This window comes from Cebus imitator, unplaced genomic scaffold (assembly GCF_001604975.1).
Source record: "Cebus imitator isolate Cc_AM_T3 unplaced genomic scaffold, Cebus_imitator-1.0 Scaffold364, whole genome shotgun sequence".
Classification (NCBI taxonomy): domain Eukaryota; kingdom Metazoa; phylum Chordata; class Mammalia; order Primates; family Cebidae; genus Cebus; species Cebus imitator.
The window spans coordinates 1275475-1291841 of record NW_016107679.1 but is presented as its reverse complement, the minus strand read 5'-3'; the positions used below and the strand labels follow the sequence as shown (position 1 = coordinate 1291841).

Genomic DNA, 16367 nt, shown 5'->3' with positions numbered 1-16367 from the left:
GCATGTGTATACGACTTATTCTAAAGGCATTTCAACATATATATATAGAGAGAGAGAGAGAGACAGAGACAGAGAGAGAGCGAGGGTGTTCAAATCTACTGCTCAAGTGCTTTCACGTACATATCATCTCTTTTTAAAATCCCACCCAGCTCTGTTGAAATGAGAAAACTGAAGCTCAGAGAGGTCGAGTGACTTGCCTACGCCCCTGCAACGATAATGTGACAGGGAAAGGATACCTTAAAATTAAAGAAATGGAGAGCTGCAAGAATCATCTTCCATCTCCGCTGAGTCCCCCAGGATCTTCGCCCGGAGTCTTAAGGCTGTCCCCTCCTGATCCCGCACTAGTGCGGCTCCACACCCTGGAAGGGGCGCACGGAGCGTCCCGGTCCCCAGCAACAGCCAGCGATGGAGTGGGCAGGACTGGAGATGGCAGCCTCTGGGCCTGGGGAAGCGGGACTCTGAGGAGGGGCTGGGAACCGGGAAGGGGGAGGGGCGGGGGCGGGAACTGTTCCGCCCCCTCCCCTCTGTCCACTTTCATTGGCCAAGGGCTTCCTGGCCCCGACCCACCTCCCGCCTCCGGGACGCCGCTTAAAGTGTGCGGAGCAGGTGCCTTGGGTGGAGCAGCAACTTTGCGAGAGTGATTTGGCTGAGCGCGGCGCTCATTCATTGCCCGCGGGCGTCCCTCCATCTGTCCGGCCGGCGGTCCAGCGAAAGGGGCTCCAGGCCGGACGCAGCCGCCACCCAGGGCACCGAGGCCAGCAGAGGGGCCGAGAGCGCGGCTCACCCTTGAGGACCGGGGCAGGCGACGGTGGCCGCGGCTATGCAGTCCTGTGCCAGGGCGTGGGGGCTGCGCCTGGGCCGCGGGGTCGGGGGCTGCTGCCGCCTGGCTGGGGAATCGGGGCCGTGCTGGGCGCCGCGGGGCCGGGACAGCAGCAGTGGTGGCGGGGAAGACGCCGCGGCTGGGGCCTCGCGCCTCCTGGAGCGCCTTCTGCCCAGACACGACGACTTCGCTCGGAGGCACATCGGCCCTGGGGACAAAGACCAGAAAGAGATGCTGCAGGCCTTGGGGCTGGCGGTAAGGACCTCCATTGGCCCTCGGCGGCCTCCCCTCCGCCTGGCCCGGGTTCTGCCCGCGCGGCCTCCTGGCTCCCGCCCTGAGCCCTGCTGCGCTCCGCGTGCTCCCTGAACCCTTGATTCTGGGCCGTGGCGTGGAAGCGAATTCGTGCCTTTGGTCCTCGTGCCTTCTCTCACCCGCTTACTTTCTCCTGCACCCAGTCTTCGTGCCTCAAAAGTGTACATTTTTGAACCGCCCCAGCCCAAGGAGCCCTGTGAATGGGCCCTAACTTTGCAAGAGGAGGAAGACCCCCTGGTTAAGAGAGTGGGCTTACTGGCTAGCTCCGGTTGCAACTGAAATGCCACCCTGAGTGGCTGAATCGCCACCCCGCTTTATGAATTTCTTTCCTCCAAGTGATTCTGGTTTGCTGAAAGTTTTCCTTTTCTCTTTTAAAAAGAACCCTAATTAGGCGATTTAAATGAGGTTCCCACAAGCCTTTGTAGTCGCAAAACACAGAAGTGACTCTTTTAACTCAGAGGCACTTTCCCCTGTCTTGCGTTTTAATTTTAGAGCATTGACGAACTGATCGAGAAGACGGTCCCTGCCAGCATCCGTTTGAAAAGACCCTTGAAAATGGAAGATCCTGTTTGTAAGCGACTCGGCTTATTCTACTTATTCTGGCCTATTTGCCTTTTGTGGTCTCTTGAAGGTCCAGCTCTGGGGTTAGGATTGCTCAGGACAGGGAATATGTGGATTAAAGTAAAACAGTGGTAGGTACCTCCGGAGCCGCGAGAGGGTGGGATATTTGGTTCTCGGAGCAGACAGTTCGGTGCTGTAGGAGGGAGTCGATGTTGTGTGGTTCCTGGTCTTTATCCGGAGGTCCCTGCGAGCTTTCCTAGGGTTTTGTAGCAAGCAGACTCCGCACTTCGCAGGTACCCTCTCACCGGCCATGGTTCTCTCACACTTTGGGTTGAGAGGTGTCATCACCTTCGCAGATCTGTACAGACTCAGAAAGGATCTAGGAAATGCATAAGGTCGTGTAACTGGGGAAGTGACCAGACATCTGGCCTCCCTTCACCAGGACGGCTTTAGATTTCAGTAGCTTCCAATTGTTTTCTTATCTCACGTCCAAATTTTATTATTTACCACCTGAAAGGCAGCAGTACTTTTCGGATCTGAATGGTTTTTCTTTTCTTTCTTCTCCTTTATTTTTTTGGAGACAGTGTCTCTCTGTCACTGAGGCTGGAGTGCTGTGGCATGATCTTGGCTTACTGCAACCTCTGCCTCCTGGGTTCAAGCGATTCTCCTGCCTCAGCCTCTTGAGTAGCTGGGATTACAGGCATGCACCACAACACCTGGCTAATTTTTATATTTTTAGTAGAAACAGGGTTTCTTCATGTTGGCTAGGCTGGTCTTGAACTCCTGACCTCGTGATCCAACGGCCTTGGCCTCCCAAAGTGCTTGGATTACAGACGCCAGCCACTGTGCCTGGCTTCAAATGTTTTTTTCAGAAAAACACACAAATAAGATTTACATTTGGTTAAGACGGGTCAGTTTAGTCATCGACTTTCTTAGGATTTTATTTTAGGTTTAAAATATTTTAGACAGAGTCTCGCTGTGTTGCCCAGGCTGGAGTGCAGTGGTGCAATCTTGGCTCATTGCAACCTCCTCCTCCCAGGTTCAAGCAATTCTCTGCCTCAGCCTCCCGAGTGACTGGGATTAACAGATGCCCGCCACCACGCCCTGCTAAATTTTGTATTTTCTTTTAGTAGAGATGGGGTTTCACCACCTTGGCCAGGCTGTTCTTGAATTCCTGACCTTGTGATCCACCCGCCTCAGCCTCCCAAAGTGCTAGGATTATAGGTGTGAGCCACTGGGCCCAGCCTCATGGGTATTTTTATGTGGATTTTTGACTTCCATGGAATGGGGAGACAATCCATAAGTCAAGGGCACAGACAGAGCTCTTTAAAAAAAAGAAACTTAATCTGATTATCTCACTTTCAATCATAAAGATACTTATATCTTTTTCTTCTAGAATCAAATGAAGAGAGAGCAGCTGTTTTGTTGCTATGATAGAAAGGATATAGTGTGCAGATGGCCAACTTTATTTTGTTTGAAAGTGGACGTTTGCGGTATACTGCCTATCTGCTTCTGGTTGGCTAATGCTCAAGCTATGCTGAGGGCTGCTGCTTTGTTGGTTTCAAATCTGATAGTCATTGAAGAAAATCTGCATGTTTTGTTAAATTGAACTAGTTGAGATCTAGGGATAGCTGGAAAGAAGCGTTATCTATTTTCATTTAAAAAAATCAGAATCCGCCGGGCGCGGTGGCTCACGCCTGTAATCCCAGCACTTTGGGAGGCCGAGGTGGGTGGATCACGAGGTCAAGAGATCGAGACCATCCTGGTCAACACGGTGAAACCCCGTCTCTACTAAAAATACAAAAAATCAGCTGGGCATGGTGGCACATGCCTGTAATCCCAGCTACTCAGGAGGCTGAGGCAGGAGAATTGCCTGAACCCAGGAGGCGGAGGTTGCGGTGAGCCGAGATCGCGCCATTGCACTCCAGCCTGGGCAACAAGAGCGAAACTCCATCTCAAAAAAAAAAAAAAAAAAAAAAAAAAAAAAAAAAAAAAAAAAAAAAATCAGAATCCTAGCTGTGGAAGGTGGCTCATGCCTATAATCTCAGCATTTTGGGAGGCCTAGGCAGGTAGATTGCTTGAGGCCAGAAGTTTTGAGAACAGCTTAGACAACATGGCCACACCCCGTCTCTACAAAAAATACAAAATTAGCCAGGCTTGGTGGTGTGTGCCTGTAATCCCACCTGCTCTGGAGGCTAAAGTGGGAGGAACACTTAAGCTGGGCTGTGGAGGTTGCAGTGAGCCAAGATGGCTCCATTGCACTTCAGCCTGAGCAACAGAGTAAGACCTGTCTAAAAAAAAAATAAAGACCATGTGTGGGGGCTCATGTCTATAATCCCAGCACTTTGGGAGGCCAAGGTCGCAGATCACATGAGGTGGGGAGTTTGAGACCAGCCTGACCAAGATCAAGAAACCTTGTCTCTATTAAAAATGCAAAAAATTAGCTGGGCATGGTGGTACATGCCTGTAATTCCAGCTACTCGGGAGGCTGAGGCAGGAGAATTGCTTGAACCCAGGAGGCAGAGGTTGCAGTGAGCAGAGATCATGCCATTGCACTCCAGCCTGGGCAACAGTAGCGAAACTCCATCTCAAAAAAGGAAAAAAAGAAAAGAAAAGAAAATCAGAATCTGATTTATTGGATGTGTGAAGAGTGAAGAGTTGTGTATCTTTAAAGCAGGATATTTTAGGTGAATATTTGAACAAGTGAATGCCTTCTTGAGACTTTCAAAGTCAGGCAACGTTTAGGTTAGCTATTTTTATAATATATATGCTCTAAAATATAATGTTTTTTTCAGAGCATTAGAGCCTGGGAAACGTGGCGAAGTTGTGTATCCATTTTTAGTTTAGTTCTTGGTTCCAGCTGAATAATTTGAACATCAAGATATTCTGATTCTTCACTCTGGAAGTGGATTCCTGAAAAGTAATTTGCAACTTGAGTATAAACGTTATTATTTTTTGAGACAGATTCTTGCTCTGTTGCCCAGGCTGGAGTGCAGTGGCATGATCTTGGCTCACTACAACTGCCTTCCCGGCTCAAGCGATTCTCCTGCCTCAGCCTCCCAAGTAGCTGGTATTACAGACGTGTGCCACCACTCCTGTCTTTTTTTTTTTTGAGACAGAGTCTTGAGGTGTTGCTAGGTGCCAGGCTGGAGTGCAATGGCGCAATCTCGGCTCACTGCAACCTCCACCTCCCGGGTTCAAGCAATTCTCCTGCCTCAGCCTCCTGAGTAGCTGGGACTACAGGCGTGCGCCACCATGCCCAGATAATTTTTGTATTTTTTAGTAGAGAGGGGGTTTCACCATGTTGGCCAGGATGGTCTTGATCTCTTGACCTCGGGATCTGTCCCCCACAGCCTCCCAAAGTGCTGGGATTACAGGAGTGAGACACCACGCCCGGCAATTTTTTGCACTTTTAGTAGAAATGGGGTTTCTCCATGTTGGCCTGGTTAGTCTCAAACTGCCGACCTCAAGTGATCCACCCACCCAGCCTCCCAAAGTGCTAGGATTACAGGCATGAGCCACCACACCCGGCCTGTATAAACTTTAAACCTAGCAGCTTCTGTGACGTTTTGGGCTTGTTCAATCTAGTTAGTCTGAGATGATTTACGCAGAAAATATTGCGCCATCAGAAGTCTCCCCAGGCCCTGAAACGGACCAGCTCTTCAACAAAGCTTGCTCCTTGGAATAATGAGCTGGGGGTGTTGGGAGAGTGGAGGAGGATGCAAGGGATGAATTTTGACTCTGAGGTGTGTGTGTGTCATGGTGAATGGATGTTCTCTAGGTGGGGAGAGCAAATGGGAGCATGTAAGCTCTGGCAGTAGCATTTCCATTGAATAGTGGAGCACCATTACTCAAACTTTGCTTCATGGGAATGCTCCTGTTCTAGTGTAGTCAGAGAGGAATTCTGGATTAAATATTTGTTTACAATGTACAGGGAAAACTGTAGTGAGAGCTAGTTATAGGAGTGTTAAATGTCCTCAATGCAGGGTAAAGACTGTGAGGGTTGTAATCAGTGTGGAAATACTTGGGTTACTTATTACACATAACTCAGTAATCTCAGACATTTACATAGTGCTTACCATGTACTGGGCACTCTTTAACATGCTCTCGTGTATTAATGTTTATTACAACCCTATGAGGAAAGTACCATTAATACTTCTGTTTTAAAAATGAAGAAACCAGCAGGGCGTGGTGGCTCACGCCTATAATCCCAGCACCTTGGGAGGCTGAGGCAGAAGGATCATGAGGTAAGGAGATTGAGCAACCTGGCCAACATGGTGATGCCCTGTTTCTACTACAAAAAAATTAGCTGGGCTATAATACCAGCTACTTGGGAGGCCAAGGCAGGAGAATGACTTGAACTTGGGAGGCGGAGATTGCGGTGATCAGAGGTTGAACCATGGTACTCCAGCCTGGTGACAGAGTGAGACCCTGTCTCAAAAAAATAGAATAAAATAAATAAGTAAATAAATAACAATGAAGAAACCGTGATATACAGAGGATGCATGACTTGCCCAAGGTCATAGCTGGTAAGCAGTAGAGGCAGAATTCAAACCCAGGCAGCCCAGCCCCACTGTCCACACTCCATCCACTACTTTGCTTTTTTTTCATTTTGTCTTCTGCAAGGTAATGGGTGTACAAAGTGGAAAACTTCTGTCCTGACTTATCTGCAGTGTCCAGTTTACAGATCCGCACACACCTAGTTGCACTGGAATCGCGCTGCCGTATGCCAACTGCTCCAGCAGAAAAGCGGCAGCTTCTCTGGTGCACAGATGTGGGAGCACTCAGGCCTGGCGCACAGATGTGGGAGCACTCAGGCCTGCTGACGGGGCGAGGGAAGGGGTCACGGAAGTGCAGTACAGAGGCTGCATGTTGAAGAATGAGCAGTGATGCTCTGCTAGGTAAATCTGGAGGAGGCTGCTGCAGGCAGTGGGAATAACATGTTCAGGACAGAATGGCTAGACAGAACCAGGGAAGGACGGGTGGTCCATCACTCACGAAGCATGCTCCCCCTCTTCTTGGACAATTCAGGAAGTGCCTTGAAAAGATACCTTGATAATGAACTGGCCGATAAGTCAGTCATTATTCAAAGAAACAAGCAAAGCTACTCAGTTAAATCGTGTCCTGCTCAAGTGAATCCCCCATTCTCTATCCACATGCACTCAACAACAACAAAAGGACTAGAAGGGTGTGTGTCAGTGGGGACGCTGGTTTCTCTGAATGGTGCCCTCATCAGTGGTTTTAGCTTTCCTAATTACTTTGCAGTTTGTGGATTTTCTGCAGTGTAGGTATTCATTTTATAATTAATTCAAAGTTAAAAATTACTTTATGACCAAAGCCAGTTACTTTTAGCTTTGGTGTGCCCAGCTGTGTAGTCTTTTCAGCGCATTCGTCTCAAGATAACTAGACTGAACTGGACTGAACTAATCTTAGATAAACTGCAGGGCTTCACGTTTACACAAAATTGCACATTGCTTGTGGAAGAGAGGGGAAAAATTAAACCCTCTAACATTCACATTATTCAACTAGAGCCGAGGAGCTGAGTTGTCAGAATGATGATCTTGCACTGGCTGAATGTTCCAGAGTGATTTCTATTAAATGGTTAATGGAGGGCAGGGGGCAGGGAGCAGAGGGGGAGGGAGTGTTGTGTAATATAACTGCAGGTGTTGGCTTCGTCACTCTACTTGGGTTGAGCACTCTCCTGAACTGACCCCAGGGGCGACTAGGCTGGGGCAGCTGTTCCTGCGGCCGAGGCCACGACTTGTCTTTAGCCATATGGTGCCCATTGCCAGGTCCTGCCTATAGGCCCCTCAGTCTGTGACAAGGCTTTCCTTTGGACATTCCTGGCTCATTTGATTCCCAGCTTTTATGAATTACGATTTCTTTTTTAGGATGATTCCAATAGATTTTCATTAAATGACTGTGGAAGTAAAGACCAGCTAAATGAGAGATGCAAAGGCTATTTATAATGAACTTGCTATAGCAAGGGAGTCAGACTTGCATTTTGACAGTGGAGAGGAAAGCTTTATTGTGGAAAAAAGGGATGGGTTTTGACTGGAGGTTGTTTACAATGAAAGTTGTCTTAGGGTTAACTAGAAGTTGGGCATCCGATGTGATTGGTTGTGGATACATATTTGGCTTTGCCTGGTTGGTCCTATGTTGGAAGTGGGACAAAAATTGGGGAAGCTGTCAGTTATTAATCAAGTTCTGGCCATTTGGGGCCAATTGTTAGGGAAGTTATTGTTCAGTTTCCTGTATTGTCACTAGAGATAGCAATCTGGCTTTCTCTGTAAGTCTAAGTTGTAGCAGGCTGGCTTCCTGGATTGTTTATTGTAAGTAAGCATGTTAGTTTCCTGGACAGGTGTGGGTGAAGGCTGTATTTTAAAACATGGTCTGGTAATTGTCCATGTGTATATGTAGTTAGTTCCTCACAGCAGAATCTGTCTTGTCCTTATGTTTTTGTCATTAGTTGCTCATTAGGCAGATACCTGATTGATAACCTTGGACAGTCACCCTGTTGCCTAAATTGTTAAATGTTTACTGACTACTATTGGAAGACATTCTGAGGATATACATTTTCTTTTTCTTTTTTGAAACGGAGTCTCACACTGTTGCTCAAGCTGGAATGTAGTGGTGTGATCTCAGCTCACCACAACCTCTGCCTCCCAGGTTCAAGTGATTCTCCTGTCTCAGCCTCCCATGTAGCTGGGACTACACGCATGTGCCACCGTGCCCAGCTAATTTTTTTTTTTTTTTTTTGAGGCAGAGTTTACTCTTGTTTCCCAGGCTGGAGTGCAATGGCTCGATCTTGGCTCACTGCAACCTCCGCCTCCTGGGTTGGAGCGATTTCTCCTGCCTCAGCTTCCGGAATAGCTGGCATTACTGGCATGCGCTGCCATGCCTGGCTAATTTTATATTTTTAATAGAGATGGGGTTTCTCCATGTTGATCAAGCTTGTCTTGAACTCATGGCCTCAGATGATCCACCTGCCTTGGCCTCCCAAAGTGCTGGGATTACAGGCGTGAGCCACCATACCTGGCCAATTTTTGTATTTTTAGTAGAGACGGGGTTTCACTATATTGGCGAGGCTGGTCTCAAACTCCTGACCTCGTGACCTGCCCACCTCTGCCTCCAAAAGTGCTGGGATTACAGTTGTGAGCCACCGCACCCCACGAGGCCATACATTTGAACATAGTCATTATCTCCAAGGAGCTAACATCTTAACCTTCTTTATAAAATAGCTCAGACAGTGAAAAAGTTCCAGGTGCCATGAGAGCTGTGGATAAAATGTCATGAGTGTTCAGAAATTATGTGAAATGGGATGGAAAGACAGAGTTAAGAGTTGGAATATATCTTCTCAATGTAAAGAAGCAGAGATGTAAAGAAGCAAAGATGAGGCTGGGTGCGGTCATGAGCCACCGTGCCTGGCCTATTTTGAGTTTTTTAATTTTATTTTTGAGACAGGGTCTCACTTTGCTGCCCAGGTTGGAGTGCAGTGGTGCAATCACAGCTCACTGCAGCCTTGACCTCTTGGATTCAAGTGGTCCCTCACCTCAGCCACCTGAGCAGCTGGGACTACAGGTGCATGCCACCAGGCCTGGCTAATTTTTTGCATTTTTTGTAGAGACAGTCTTACTGTGTTGCCCATGCTGGTCTCGAACTCCTGGGCTCAAGAAATCCTTCCGACTCTGCCTTCCAAGATACTGGGATTATAGGCGTGAGCCACCTTGCCGGGCCAACTTTATTTTTTAGAGCAGTTTTAGGTTCACGGCAAAACTGAGTGGAAGGTACAAAGATTTCCCATTAAACCCACCTCACAAGCGTAGCGTCTCTAATTATCAGCATTGCCTACCAGAGAGGTATATTTGCTACAATTGAACCTACATTAACGCATCATTATCACCCAAATTTTTTTTTTTTTTTTTTTTTTTTTGAGATGGAGTCTCACTCTGTCGTCCACACTGGAGTGCAGTGGTGTGACCTCGGATCACTGCAACGTCCGCCTCCTGGGTTCAAGCAATTCTCCTGCCTCAGCCTCTCGAGTAGCTGAGACTATAGGTGTGAACCGCCATGACTGGCTATTTTTGTATTTTTAGTAGAGACGGGATTTCATCATGTTGACCAGGCTGGTCTGGAAATCCTGACCTCAGGTGATCTGCCCACCTCGGCATCCCTAAATGCTGGGATTACAGGTGAGCTACTGTGCCTGGCCTCACCCAAAGTGACGATTATTTACATTAGAATTCAGTCTTGGAGTTGTACCTTTTAGGGGTTTAGACAACTGTTATATAACATCTAATCCATTATTATGACTTTTATTTTAAAGTATTTTATTTTTATTTAATTTTATCTATTTTATTTTTTTGAGACAGGATGTTGCTCTGTCCCCCAGGCTGGAGTACAGTGACATGATCACAGCTCTGTTCAACCTTGACCTCCCCGGCTCAGGCAATCCTCTCACCTCAGCCTTCCAAGTAGCTTGGGCCACAGGGAGGACCACCACACCTGGCTAATTTTAGAAACTTTTTTGTAGAGGTGAGGTCTCAATATGTTGCCCAGGCTGGTCTTGAACTCCTGGGCTTAGGTAATCCTCTCATTTTGGTCTCCCAAAGTGCTAGAATTATAAATGTGAGCCACCATGCCCAGCTCCTATCATTATTATTATTTAGAGACAGGGTCTTGCCCTGTCACCCAGACTGGAGTACAGCAGTGTGACTATAACTCACTCTAACCTCAAAACATATGCAGTGCTATCAAAATGAAATCTGTTATACTGCATTATAAATATAGTGCTATTCTTGAGGACTATTATGGTACATGGGACCATTTGCCCATAAATAAAGTGCCCTAGACTACTCAGCTTTTGGTTTTTCAACTGGTGTTTGCTATCACCTTTGTTATCAGTGGCTTATTAAGCTGCTGTTGCCAAATCTCCTTCTACAGCTTTCTCCATCTGCTTCCATTCTGCACTTATTTAGAGAGTCAGTTGTAGAAGTTAAAATACTGCTTTAGGCACTTGGTGTACAAAAGTCAGTTGGTCAAAGATGATAAAGATGGATCCCCAGCTATAGGTTGCAACTTATAAGGAAATAGATGTTGGATAGTTTGATGGGTCTGCAAATAGGAGGGAGACTTAGTCTGAAGTTATGACATGAGCAGAGGCATGGAAGTGTGGAAATAGGTGGTTATTTGAGGGATGGTGAATAGGCCATGTGGTTAGAATGTTTGATTGCAGAGGCTGGGCACGGTGGCTCACACCTGTAATCCTAGCACTTTGGGAGGCCGTGGTGGGTGGATCACCTGAGGTCAGGAGTTCAAGACCAGCCTGGCCATCATGGAGAAACTCCATTTTTAAAAAAGAAAAAAAAAAGAATGTTAGATTGCAGAGGGGCATGGAAAACAAGGTATGGGTCCACAATATGGAGGGCTCAGAGCCAGAGGATTTATTTTTCTCCCTCTGAGTAAAGGGTGGACATGAAAATTGAAGTGGAAGGATTGATTCTGTGTTTTGCAGAGTGCCTCTGAGATCAGAGGCATGGAAACCAACTGGGAGACTTTCGATGTGAGATGTAAATGAGCCTTAGTTCAGGTCCACCAGGAAGCAGACACCAAGATGATGTTAGATACACAAGACATTTTTATTGGGGATAGAAGCAGGAGAGGGCAGGGGAAGCCTCTAAACTAATGCAGGTCAAACTTTGGTGGAAGGAGAAAGAAATAGGAAGACTAGGGAGAAAGAGTCTTACAGTGTAGAACATATCTAAGAGAGTTTCCACCAGACCCACTTGGAGTCCTGGAGCTACAGCTGCCCATCGGAGCAATCTCATGTCTCCAGAGAGTGAATGAGTCTGCATTAGTGTTCCTACAGAGCTTAGTCACTGGCTTAGGCATCCCAGTAGAAGCATGATTTTTTTTTTCTTTTTTGAGACAGGATCTGGCTATGTCACCCAGGCTTGAGAGCAGTGGCACCATCTTGGTTCACTGCAACTTCTGCCTCCTGAATTCAAGGGATCCTCCCTCCTCAGCCTCCCGATTAGCTGGGTCTGCAGGCATGAGCCACCATGCGCAGCTAAATTTTGTATTTTTTGTAGAGATGGGGTTTTGCCATGTTGCCCAGGCTGAGCCAAGCAATCTGCCTGCCTCAGCCTCCCGAAGTGCTGGGATTAGAGGTGTGAGAAGCGTGGGTTTTTTTTCTTTTTGAGACAGAGTCTCACTCTGTCGCCCAGGTTGGAGTACAGTGGTGGGATCCTGGCTAACTGCAGCCTCCACCTCCTGGGTTCAAGTGATTCTCCCACCTCAGCCTCCCAAGTAGCTGGGATTACACTCCTAGCTCATTGTTGTATTTTTAGTAGAGACGGGGTTTTGCTGTGTTGGCCAGGCTGGTCTTGAACTCCTGGCCTCAGGTGATCCACCCTCCTCGGCCTTCCAAGGTGCTGGAATTAATGGTGTGAGCGACCACGCCTGGCCTGAAGCTTGGTTTTCATATAGACATGGTGACTGATCCAAAGAGGCTGGAGGTCAGGCTGTTAGTCAGTTTCTAGATGGGGATAGTGATGTTGATGTTATTCATTAACAGATGGGGAACAGGGAGAAGAGGAAGGAGAGATGGGGTCTTGGTTGAGCAAAATTGGGCTCAAGGTACTCATGGAATATGCACTTGGAAAAGTTGAAGAAAGTTGGAAAGTAGAGACTAGATATCCAGAGAGAGTGAAGAGATGGAGTTGCAGATTTAGTGAGTTTTCTGAACAAATTCATGAGAATGAGTGAAATTTCCCAGGGATGGAGTGTGGAGAAGAAAGCAGAAGCCAGGATATTGGGAAATAAAACATGCAGAAGGAGAGAGCCAGGCAGTCTGAGATGAAGTTATCAGAGGCAGGAGGATATATTTTCAGGAAGGGAGTTGTGGACCCCTGTGTCATATTCTGGACCTTTCTTAGGCAGAAGAAGAAAGAAAGTCTGCATAAAGACATAAGGATCCTCTTAGGTGGGAGGAGTTGAGGGGCTGCGTGTCTGACGATCCCTCTGGATGAGAAACAGGAAGGCTGAGACCGAGCACTAAGGAAAAGTCAATTTTAGAAGAGCTACTGTGCACATCTGGGTGGCAAGGACTGTTGATTGGCCTGCAGGCAGTGTCTGCTGAGAGCATCTGGGTGGTGAGGACCGTTGATTGGCCTTCAGGGAGGGTCTACTGAGACTGAATGGCAGGAATTTGTAAGGCCTGTTTGAGTGTCCTCCACCCCACCCACCATCAGTCAGTGACCTGGAAGCAGGAACAGAGAAATGGGGTGACTGAGTTCAGCTGAGGGGAGGACTTCAAGGTCTGATAGTCAGCTCCATGAGGTTGAGAGAGAGGTGGGGCAGCCCCACCCACATTCTGCCTGGACGCTCAGTGACCTGCCTCAGGAGGCTGGGAGCGAGGGCCCTGGCTGCACGGGGCGCGTGCTAGAGAACAGGAATGTGAGCCACTATGGGCAAATCTGTGTTCTGACTTCCATTCTTCATGTCCTCTTCCCACCCCACCAAATAGCACTATGTCTTGCTTTAATAAGTCTCAGTTATACGATGCATGAATAACTTTGATTTCATTTTGGCTCCAGTTTGCTTTACTTTTTGTAAGTCCAGAGTATTTATATAAAAATGCAAACTGAGAATTTTAATAAGGATTTTCAATGCCTATATCATCAACATACTAACTGACTTGAAGAAATAAATGTAGACATTGCATTATTTTATATAACTTTCTTAATAGCTACAGCTTTCCACAGATATATGTTTCTCTAAGGCTCACGCATTTTGAGATATAGTTGAACCAAATGTGAGAACATTTGTACATTGATTTGTCATCATGATTCTGCAATGGATGAGTTCCTGGGAATACTGAGCTAGCTGAATGTGAATGTTTAGGTGAATTTTCATTGCAACATGTTGATTCACCTGTATTTTCTGAACATTTGCTATAAAAAATTACAATTCACTTGGTGTGATTCTGGATTGGACTTCAAATTTCTCCATATGTCCTTTTTTTGAGAGAGTCTCACTCTGTCCCTCAGGTTGAAGTACAGTGGCATGATCATGGCTCACTGCAGCCTCAACCTCCTGGGCCCAAGAAATCCTTCCACTTCAGTCTCCTGAGTAGCTGGACTACAGGCATGTGCCATCACATGGGCAAATTTATTTTATTTTTTTTAGAGGCATGGTCTTGCTATGTTGCTTATGATGGTCTCCTGGGTTCAAGCCATCCTTCCGCCTTAGCCTCCCAAAGTGCTGGGATTACAGGCATGAGCCACCATGTCTGGCCCATATGCCTTTGATCTATAGAAAATTATATTCTCCTCAAGCATGATAAATTGTTTGCGATGGACTTTTAGGACATAGCCTTCTCTTCTTGTTCTTGCCCCACAGGCCCTGATAGTGTACCTTTGGGGCAGCAAAGAGGGAAAACAAATACTCCGAGACTTCCACTGATTCTCATTTCAAACTCAGCATTTGCCCTAATTACATAGGTCAGCTGGTATTCCAGATAAGTACTATGAATTGCAATGTTTCTCTGTACATTTCTTTAAAAAACATTTGTAGATTAAATGAAAAGGGGCCTCCCACAGGAAGGAGTATGATCCAAGTTCAAGGAGTAAAATAACAGACATAGCATCCCTTCCCACTCCCCACTGTGAATGTTGTTTTGGTTTTGGTACAGCTGGTAGGATCTTGAAGCTGTGCATCTCTCGGGTGATCAGGAAGAGCTGCAAGGACTGCTCACTCATACAGAGACAAGGGACCAAGGAGTCATCAGAAACACAGATGGGACATGCCTCAGCTCCTTTTGAGTGGAGGTGTCCTAAGGAGGGCGGTAACCCATGAGGGTCATGAAGGACTGAATGAGGCTTGGTATTAATTGGCTGAGCAAGAAGACAGGGAAGAGCCTGGCAGGTTTACAGCAAGGAGACAGCCCCAGGTTGGGCCTGTGTGCTGCTGTCCTGACGACGTCCTCACAAATGGCTCAGCTCTGCCCATCTTCAAGGGTTTTCAGTTCAGTTTCCTCTGTACACTGCGCAGAGCATATGGATTGAATTAGCTTCCCGGAATGATTCAACACATTCTGTGACGCAGCTGATTTTGGTAGTGAAACCCTCCTCTGCCCAGGGAGGAAACTTGACAAATAATAGGGAGTTGAGTCTGTGGACTGGGAAAGTGAGCTTGTTCCAGGTAGCTATGAGGGAGAGAAAGGAGTGCTGTAAATGACTGGGTGATGCTGGGGAAAGGCTCAGCATGCAGATGGAATTTGCAACCAAATTCCGACTTCCCTTCAAAAAGATGAGAAAGTCCTGACACGCTGTCATTCATGGTCTGTTTATCTTGATTCACACCCCAGCCCCAACCCCTGGTTCCTGTGCAGCTCTGCAGCCAAGGATTAGGATCCTGGCTAGAAAAATCTGCCCAGGCAGTCCCTTTCCTCAAATTCTGGCCCCAGCTTTCCCCTTAACCTCTAGCAGAGAAAGGCCTTTCTCAAACTGGTGACATTGGGCAAATTCAAATATGAGTGTGTTGGTTTTCAGTCCTGATGATTTCCTTGGAGACCTTTTCCTAGTGTCTTGCCAAGCACATGGAGGGCGAAGAGTGAGGGAGGCTCTGACGCGGTTTAGTGGCTGCTGTGTGCAAGGCATTGCTGTCTGGAACTCGCTCTGTGGATGGCCTGCTGGTGTCGGGGACCGACGGGGTCTACACCCATGTACTCGTGTATTTTACAAGGAGGATTTCATTCTAGATGCAACATTTTAATTTAATTTTAAAATAAATAATATAAGCACATTGGTCAAAACTCAGAAGCCCAAAAGGTATACGGGGAGGCCAGGTGGGGTGGCTCATGCCTGTAATCCCAGCACTTTGGGAGCCTGAGACTGGAAGATTGCTTGAGGCCAGGAGTTTGAAACCAGCCTGGGAAATATAGTGAAACCTCGTCTCTCTCTTAAAAAAAAAAAAAAAGGCTATATTGGGAAAAGGAAGCCTCCCTCCCATTTCCATCATTTTCTATTTTTTAAATTTTTTTATTTTTTATTTTTTTCAAGATGGGGTTTCACCAAGATGGCCAGGCTGGTCTTGAACTCCTGACCTCAGGTGATCCACCCACCTCGGCCTCCCAAAGTGCTAGGATTACAGGCGTGAGCCACCGCGCCCGGCCCATCTTCTATTTATTATCAATTTCTTGTGAATCATCCCAAAGATGTTCTGTTAATATATAAACATATGCATATATATTATTATTTTAAAAATAATAATATTGTGTGTGTGTAAATGTATATATATATATATATATATCGGCTCATATATATATATATATATAGTGTAAAACTTCAGGTATAGCATTTTTAGATTGTCAAAGAGGCAAAGAGCAAAGCCTGAATACATTTTTTCCTTACAATTGAGACCAAAAAGAAATAGTAGGGTTGTGTTTAGGGTAATGGGTTATGGATGGGAAACAATGTGTGTGTGTGTGTGTGTGTGTGTGTGTGTGTGTGTGTGTGTAGTTGCAGCAGGTATCTTGACTCATACAGATTGCCTGTCCATTTTAATGACATTTCCCTAGTTCTTGTGCAAATTCACATAAAGAAGATATTAAAACCTAGTCCTAGTAATGTATTGAAAATTTTTTTTTTTTTTTTTTTTTTTTTTTTTTTTT

At 46.5% G+C, this 16367-nt stretch overlaps 1 protein-coding gene across 1 annotated transcript in view; it reads left to right on the top strand.

Annotated features, from left to right (window-relative positions):
* Positions 1–803: 803 nt before the first annotated feature.
* GLDC (glycine decarboxylase) overlaps positions 804–16367 on the top strand; it is a 111435-nt gene continuing 95871 nt past the window's right edge. Inside the window, exons 1-2 of the mRNA XM_017506881.2 lie at positions 804–1075; positions 1625–1703. Coding sequence (XP_017362370.1) covers positions 821–1075; positions 1625–1703 — 334 coding nt within the window. The 5' untranslated portion in view covers positions 804–820. The remainder of the gene's footprint in view (positions 1076–1624; positions 1704–16367) is intronic.